This window comes from Mus pahari, chromosome 5 (assembly GCF_900095145.1).
Source record: "Mus pahari chromosome 5, PAHARI_EIJ_v1.1, whole genome shotgun sequence".
NCBI classification, from domain to species: domain Eukaryota; kingdom Metazoa; phylum Chordata; class Mammalia; order Rodentia; family Muridae; genus Mus; species Mus pahari.
Window position 1 is genome coordinate 64829705 of NC_034594.1, and position 8977 is coordinate 64838681.

Consider the following 8977-nt stretch of genomic DNA (forward strand, 5'->3'; position numbering starts at 1 on the left):
CCATGTGGGGCTGAGAAGAAGGTGTATCCTTTTGTTTTAGGGTAAAATGTTCTGTAGATATCTATTAATTCCATTTGTTTCATAACTTCTGTTAGTGTCCATGTGTCTCTGTTTAGTTTCCAGGATCTGAAGGACCTTCAGAAGAGCAGTCGGGTGCTCTTACCCACTGAGCCATCTCACCAGCCCGCATCTTTTTACTATTATAGAATTTTGTAGTTTTTTTGAGAATTTATACACTAGTATACCATATTTCTACATTATTTCCACCTGCCTCTTCCTCTCTGACTCTTTCTTGTCACTCTAACCCTTTAACACTCATGCCCTTCTTGTTCTATAGCTATTTATATCTGTAGTCCTACACAACCAACCTATTGAGTCCACCTGGTGTTTAGACCTGACCACTTAGGAGAGGGAAACCTATCAGGGGGTCTTGCCTCTAGAGAAAACTGATTCTCCTTCTCTTGAGAACCTTTGACTCCCTGTAGCTCTTCATATAGGAGGGAACTTTTCTCTGTAAAAGTTTTCTCGATTTATGTTATGTTGATGTGGTCTTTACAAGACTCATGCAGTCAGCCATACTTTCAAAAGTTGGTATAGCATCTGTGCCATATCTCTGAGACACTGTCTTGTACCAGTTGTCCTGAACCTTTGGCTCTTCTGATTTTATATGATGTTACTTGAGCCTTAGGTGCAGGAGTCATATTGTCCCTCTTGGAACTGGTCATATTACAGTCATTAATTCTCTGGATTTTGAACAGTTGTGGATCTGTAGTAGACTACATCTATTACAAAAGAAATTGCTTTGATTAGGGGTGAGAGCTGTACTTGATCTGTGTATAAGCATACAATTGGAAGCTACTGCATTTAGGAATCTGGCAGTAGTATGTTTTCCACCAGGACCTGTGACAGAACATTCTAGCCATAAGTTCTTCACTAAGCTTATAGTGTCAGGCATGAGTTCTCTCCTGTTTAGCAGCCTTAAGTCCATTTAGACATCTCTTGGTTACTACCAAGATGTAAGTGCCACTATAGCAGTATTGGGAATATCTCTGCCAGCTTGCCATTTGTTGTAATTTATAGGTTTTATAGCTGGGTAGGGCTATTGATTACTTTTCTCATCTGGCAGCCTGCAGAGCACCTTTTGACACTGAAAACTAGGGAGGAGGCTTCTAGGTTAGCCCCAGCTTATTCTCTCCATTTCTGTGATCAGAGTGTTCTGTCTCTAGCAACAGGTTCTCACCTTCAAGTTCTAGGAGGCAGCCAAGCATGATGGTAATAGCCTCTGTTGCTTTTGGGGTCTCTTTGTCCCCTGACCAACAACAACTGGAAGGGAAGTGTTTCTTGCCTAGCCCTTGGACTTTTGTTAGATTGTCTGTGGCTCCTGGGCAGTAGGAATAGTATCTCTCCGTGTTGGATGATGGCAGTCTGGAACTGTCTTCCGTACTACTATCCTGCAGTAGAAAACTGAACACTGGGCTGGTGAGATGGCTCAGTGGGTAAGAGCACCCGACTGCTCTTCCGAAGGTCCCGAGTTCAAATCCCAGCAACCACATGGTGGCTCACAACCATCCGTAACAAGATCTGTCTCCCTCTTCTGGAGTGTCTGAAGACAGCTACAGTGTATTTACATATAATAAATAAATAAATCTAAAAAAAAAAAGAAAGAAAAGAAAAGAAAACTGAACACTTCTCAGTTCTTTCAGCTGTTCCATTTTGGTTCCATTCCTATGTAGCTTAGATCAGCCACTGGTTTCAACACATTGAGAGCTCACTTGTCTCTTAGGTACTTTCTTCCATCATCCTTCCTTGTAGGTCTGCTTTTTAATTGCAGCCACTCCTTTGTCCCAGAACTCACACTTTTGGCATCTTATGGTACATAGACTCTGTGAAAGTAGATAGTACCTTCAGCAAAAAAAGCTGGAAATTTGCAAATACTACATTTTGGGTATTTGTTTTTCAGTGCTAGGGATTAAATCTGGAGCCCTGTATGTACTAGGCAAGTGCTCTTCTACTGAGCTAAGTCTCCAACCACAGACAGATAAGACTCTTGTTTCACACTGGTGTTCTGTTTGTTGTTATTGTTAATTTGGTTAGATTAGGTTTTCTGTTTGGTTTTGATTCTTTAAATTTATTAAATGCTTTTAAGTTACATATGGGATTTCGGTCCATTCATGGTATTCTGACATTGAGGGAAGCCAGACGCCCAAAGCATTGCATTCTAATATTTAAGATAAATTTTATCTTTAGAATAGTTTTTTTTTTTAAAGATTTATTTATTTATTATATGTAAGTACACTGTAGCTGTCTTCAGACACTCCAAGAGGGCGCCAGATCTTGTTACAAATGGTTGTGAGCCACCATGTGGTTGCTGGGATTTGAACTCAGGACCTTTGGAAGAGCAGTCAGTGCTCTTATCCGCTGAGCCATCTCTCCAGCCCCTAGAATAGTTTTAGATTTTCAACTAACTTGAGAGAATAAGAAAACAACAGTTACAAGGCCAGTTAATTATTATTATCAAAACTGCATTGCTTATTCAGATTGCTTAAGAGTTTTCTAAACATCCTTTTCTGCTATAGTGTTCCATTCATAACTAACCACATTGCATTTAGCTGTCTTGCTTCCCCATGTCCTTCTTGGCTATGACAGTTTATCATACTTTATTTTTTGAAATATGTTTTTAATTGAAATAAAATGATATTACTTTTCCTCCCTCTAGCCCTTCCTAGGTACCCTCCTTTGAACTCCTTCCATGCTCCCTCATTCTTGGTGTGTGTGTGTGTGTGGCACGTGTGTGTAATATAGCTTGCTGAGTCTGGTTTTGTTGTTTGTATATATGGTTTTAGGGCTGACCACTCTTCCTTGGATGACCAGTAAGGGGCTCATCCCTAGGAGAGGCTGTTCTCCTCTCCCAGCACTCATTAGTTGCCTGTCACTCCTTGTCTAGGGCTGGGACTCCTTGACATTTTCCCCCTTCCATGTTATCATGTCCCTTGATATTGCCACTCTTTCTGTCTTGTTGATGCAGCCATTTCTAGGAGACTGACAGCAGAGTTCCTGGTGTTCTGGCTCTTACAGTCACATCTTCTGTGATATTCTCTAACCTGTGGATGCAAGAGCTGTGGTGCAGATGTAGCCATCAGACCTGGGCTTCCCATGGTCTACTGATCTCTGCATTGTTGTGTCCATGTATGGATTTTTTTACTGTGTTTTGTTTTTGTGGTAGACTCCATTTGCTGTAAAGAGAGGCTTCTATAATGAGGAATGGTAGCTTTACTTATGGGTATTAAGGTAAAATTTGAAATTTGTAGTAAGGAATTATTTGGGTCTAGCAACCTGTTGGTTGTAGATTCTTTTCTAAGGTCCATGACCTTGCAAGCCCCTAGAATTAGGCTGGGTTTCCATTATTAGACATGATTTCCCCCTTATTGAGTGAATATTACATCCATTTAGACAGCTGTTGGTTGCAACTGCCATATGAGTACTATTCATTTTGCCTTTTTGCATACCTTGCCAATACTGGTAACTATTATACAATGTACCTTTGAGTATTGAACCTAGCTCAGTCTTGCTAGTATGTGTGCTTCTTTGATTTTTGATGGCCCTGGTGTTTTTAAGAATTACGTTTCAGTCTATTAGGCTATCCCTTTACTGAATTCACTTGAAGTTTTCTTATGAACAGAATGGGGTTTTAGGTGTTGGGCAGAAAGATCACAGAGGCAAAGGGTTGTGTTGTGTTGTTTCTTTAGTGCCAGAGATTGAATGCAGGACCTTGAGAATGCTAAGCAAATCATCAACTCCTGAACTACAACCTCAGATTCAATGGGGTGTTTTCAGTACAGTTTATGAAGGATACATGTAATATATTAACATAGCCTATAACTGCTAACCTTAATCACTTAGCTGGTTCTAAACAAAAGTTCCTTTAAAAGCCAAAGTTATATTAGAATAACAGCGTGTGTTAGTCAGTGCCTGGTACTGCTCACTGCGCTCATTTTCTGATGCAGTGTGCAGTGTTACCTTCCCTGCCCCTCTTTTTTTTTTTTTTCCAGGGTTGTGGGGTAAGGTTTTGAGGCAGGGTATATATTACTTTGTAGTCTAGTTTGGCTAGGAATTTGAAATATCTGACTCAGCCTCCCAAGTGCTGGGATTATAGGTCTGTGTCACCATGACCACCAAGTGTTATTAGAAGTTTTTAGGAAGCAGTCTGGTTTTTAACAGAATTTGTGGACAGAGGAATAAATGCCAGAGTTAGTAGACTTAGAGTACAAACACTGAAATCACCTCACGTGCCAAGGAGACCTGGCTGTAAGTCCACTGAATTCTGCTCTAACTGGGCGACATTGTCAGGGCTCAGGCCACTTAGATGTCTCTATTCCAGATCGTGGTGGGCTGACTTCTGCTTTTGTGTTCTTTACCTCAAGTTGGGACTTTTGCATGGGACCCTCTTGTTTAACCTCTGCCCAAAAAGGGAATGAGTTTTCTCTATATTCTTTTTTGTTGTTCATTAAGGGTGTCTTTAATAGAATTCTCCAAGCAGATGTCACCTTGGCCTAAATCTTTACTGTTCTTAGTTACATTTGGAACCTTTGAAACAAAGTTTAACATTTTAAGTCTCTTGAGGTGGCAGAGTTGGACTGTAGGTTAAAACCAGTTTTGTTTGTAATGGAGATTTCCTTAGGGATGGGGAGGTGGGGGGGCAGTGGCAATGAATGTCTAGGCCAGGTGTCTTTGAAAGAGAAATTAGAAAGGAGATACTTACCAGAGGCTCAAAGCTTATCTCCACTTAGGAGAATGTGGTCTGGACAAAGGGCAGTCCAGGTAGAGCACTCAGCACTGAGGAAATGAACCAGGCAGGATAGTGAGCTGTTCTGAGGGAGGCAGGCTGAAAGGAAATGAGTGCAGGTAAGGGGAAAGCAGTAGAAGTTGAAGAATCAGTAAGGAGAGATGTTGTGAGGACCCTGAGGCCTGTGGGTCAGAAAGACTGAGAGTCAACAGTGGAATTTGATGATTTTTGAGTAGTCACTGTCTCCAGGCCCAGCTGAGGTCTTAGTGGCTTCTTGCAGAGCACCCTAGAAAGCTTGCTCAGCCCATAGTACTGAAATGACATTTCCAGGAGACTTTGTCCCAGCATGTGGTGAGCTACATTTGAAATCAGAACTTCCACCACAGACCTTCTAAGTAGCAGTTCTATAATCTGTTAAAAGTCATATCCTGGAACACACAGACCTTTGTGACCCCTGTAAAACTTGTTTCTTCCTAGTGTCATACTAAGCAGGATTTTGCTTTATCATTTTTGTATACCATCATGATTGACACCTTTAAAAGCCACATAGTTTATCCCTCTACAATTAATAAAACATATTTTTTCCTCTTTGATTTTTTTCCTTCTGCAAAGGAAGAGGAGGCTGCCAAATGGGCCCGGGAAGAGGAAGAAGCCCAGCGCCGACTGGAAGAGAACCGGCTACGCATGGAGGAGGAGGCTGCCAGACTTCGCCATGAAGAAGAAGAAAGAAAACGGAAGGAACTGGAGCTGCAGCGACAGAAGGATCTGATGCGCCAGAGACAGCAGCAGCAAGAGGCTCTCCGAAGGCTGCAGCAGCAACAGCAGCAGCAACAGCTTGCACAAATGAAGGTATAATTCTAGATACCAAAGTAACCACTTGGGTTAAATATTTTGTTGGCTATTTGGTTATCAATAAAACAGAATGTGATGCGTACATGTTGTTAAGTGTTTAAATGAAAACCACACACATATATGAGGATGGGACAAGCAGCAGTCTTAACCGAACAAGTTAATCGGTTCGGTTCTTTTCAGTAGGGTTCTGTGGCAGTTGAATTCACTCCTCTTTACCATTTCAACACCACTCACAGAAAAACCAAATTGAAAAGAACATTTAGCTGCTGGGAGAGCATCAGGCACAACAGCACCCTACTCTTCTAGTGGGAACCATGACAGGGCTCAAAACAGGTGCCTTTGGGGACTTGTTAAAAGTTGGGTAAAAGTCAGGCCAAGGATGTGGTGGCACAGATCTTTAATCTCAGAACTCAGGTGACAGAGGCAGACAGATGTCTTGAGTTTGAGGTAAGTGTGGTTTACATAGCAAGTTCTTGGCCAGCTTTAGCTACACAATACTGTCCCCTTGCCCCCACTTCCTTTCCCTCTTTTCTTTTTCTTTTTCTTTTTCTTTTTCTTTTTCTTTTTCTTTTCTTTTTCTTTTTCTTTTTCTCTTTCTCTCTTTTTCTTTCTTTTCTTTGTTTCTTTGTTTCTTTCTTTCTTTCTTTCTTTCTTTCTTTCTTTCTTTCTTTCTTTCTTTCTTTCTTTCTTTCTTTTTCTTTCTTTCGTGTAAGTGAGTAGGAGTCAGAAAGTAAGTACTATTGATCTTGAAAATGAAGAGTCTGCTAGAAAGGGTGTGGTGGTGAGGCTGAGTAGGAAGGGCCAGAAGGAAAGAGCTGCCTTGACCCAGTTGGCAAGTCCATTGTTGACTACCTAGATCTGAAGGGTGTCGGTCGGTCGGAGTACAACAGAGCATGGGGTGAGGACTGCTCAGAGTTGAGGGGAGGGGAGGGTTAAGAGGATCTTGGCAGGTATGCTCTGCTAACTTCATCATGTTGAACCTGAAATTAGCTTTAGTGCCCCCCCCCCCCCATCTTCAAGGAACTCACAGGATAAAGATGTAAAGAGGGACTTGGAATCCAGTGTAGTGAGCAGAGAAGAAGAGACGACATTAATAAGGCAGTGCTTCTCAGATCTATCCCCTGGATCTTGTAAGACAAGGAAATTATGAGAACTCAGCAAACTTGTATTTAAGTATAAACTCTTTCAGGAGACTCTGATATTGGCAAAATATGAGAGTCACCATTATTCAGACTCCTTCCTGATCTAAGGCAGCTTTGGAACAATCATTTTAGGAATATTAAGAACTTTTAAGTTGAGTGGTTCATTTTGGGGGTGAGGTTTATGAGAGAGGTATTACAGTGAGCAAGTCTTGAAAATTAGAAACACTCTAGGGGAGATCTTGAAAGCAAATGACTAGAGATGGAGAGATGGCTCAGTGATCTTGCTACCTACTTTTCCCAAGGATCTCAGTTCTATTCCCATTGACCACATTACAATGCTCCTAGACATGTGCCTATGGCGTGAAGGGAACAATTGCTCCTGAAGCTGGTCTTCACTTTCCTATGTGTTTCTTGAGCTCAAGTCCTGAGGCTTTGTTGGGAGCCATCTTGCTGGCTGCAAAAGACCTTTTTAAGAGGCTGTATTGCAGGCTGTAGTTACTGAGGTAAGGGGAGGAGACAAAGCTCTGAGTAGTTCTTACCATATATGCCTGTTTCCTTTCTTTATCCAATAAAGATTTGAGACAGTTTACATATAAGCATTCTAAGTGAAGACAAGGATAGTCCCTATCCTCCTTTTGTCTGGTAGCTTCTTCTGACCCTAATTTACCTCATCGAAGGACTGCTTTGAGAAAACTGCCATACAGTTCCTATATTGGACCAGAATGGCTAAGGGCTGAGCTTGTTGATCTGTTGAGGACATTCATATGGCTAACATTCATGCCTATGCCTGGCACTGTCACTTCTGTCCTCAGCTGTCTCTGCTATTTATGGACCCATTTTCCTGGGTGCTGTTTAGTGTTTGGGTGTTTTCATCCATGCTAATACATATAAAAATCAAAAAAGTCAGGCTAGCATTGGGGTCTTTGCCATTACTTTTTGTTTAAGCATTGTAAGATGTTTCTAAATTCAAGTTTACCATTTTATTGGCCAAAAAAGAGCACAGAATTCTCTTAAGAAAACCAGACTTTGAAAATGTAGGTTTTCAGAACCACATGTTTATATTTTGTTTTGCTAATTAATGTAAAGGATAAAGTAGGACATTTGATGTTTAAAACAAGGTTAGTTTTCATGACTAGAGCTACATAGGAGCCTGGTTGTGTTAGCAGCAACTCCCTTTGTGAGAGATAGGATAGAAACTGCCCAACCTCTCATTCGCTTTCTGCCACAGCATTGTTTGGAAATCCTGGGTTTCAACCCTCTTATTAGATCCTTAGATAATGGTCTTTTATGGATTAAAATAATCTTAAACTAATTTAGTCACACTTTGTCATTCCTTTTGATTTTGACTCTGTTGTTAGATGTAACAGACTTCCACCTAAATGGGAGGAACATGCAGGCATTAACGCATATGTGTACTTTTACTTATTTTAAAATAAACATAGGTTGGGAGCACAAGGAGCAAGCCAACTTAGAATAATGTGGAAAAGGAGTTTTGAAATGAATATTGTTAAGCTGAGGAAAGTAGATGATCTGAGCATAGTGTTGTCACCCTTCCTTATCGCCTGACTCTAACCTGCTTTGTCATGTGCTTGTTGTTTTTAGCTTCCCTCTTCGTCAACGTGGGGTCAGCAGTCTAACACAGCAACATGTCAGTCCCAGGCCACGCTGTCATTGGCTGAGATCCAGAAGCTGGAAGAAGAACGAGAACGCCAGCTTCGAGAAGAGGTAAGCAGTAACAGCATCCTTGGTTCTAGGCAGTTTAGTGGACACTGTGGACTAACGGCTCTTATGGTTACTGTCAGAATTGCTGTATGCCAGAATTTATAGCTCAGTGTTACTAAACCTTGTAATGTGGTTTGGGGCCCTTTGGCATATATGGAGAGTTTAATAGGAATAACATAAGATTGAGTAATACAACTGTTCCTGGAACTTTATGTGTCTGAGTATTGTGCCCACACGTGTGTCTGTGCATCACATGTGCTGCTGCTTGAGGAGGTGCCTTGCCTCCATGTGGATCAGGGACTCGAACCCAGGTCCTTTGCAAAAACAAGTGCTCTTAACCACTGAAAGTTCCAGACAGTCCTGGAACTTTCTTTTCTTTCTTTTTTTTTTTTTTTTTTTTTTTAAAGATTTATTTATTTATTATATGTAAGTACACTGTAGCTGTCCTCAGACACTCCAGAAGAGGGCGTCAGATCTT

General features: G+C 41.2%; 1 protein-coding gene across 7 annotated transcripts in view; it reads left to right on the plus strand.

Moving 5' to 3' along the window:
- The window catches only part of Gigyf2 (GRB10 interacting GYF protein 2), a 127715-nt gene that overhangs the window by 105458 nt on the left and 13280 nt on the right, over nt 1–8977 (plus strand). For all 7 annotated transcript variants that reach the window (XM_021199437.1, XM_021199438.2, XM_029539086.1 and 4 more), the window contains 2 exons: nt 5396–5632; nt 8380–8502. In XM_021199437.1, the coding sequence (XP_021055096.1) occupies nt 5396–5632; nt 8380–8502 (360 nt within the window). The remainder of the gene's footprint in view (nt 1–5395; nt 5633–8379; nt 8503–8977) is intronic.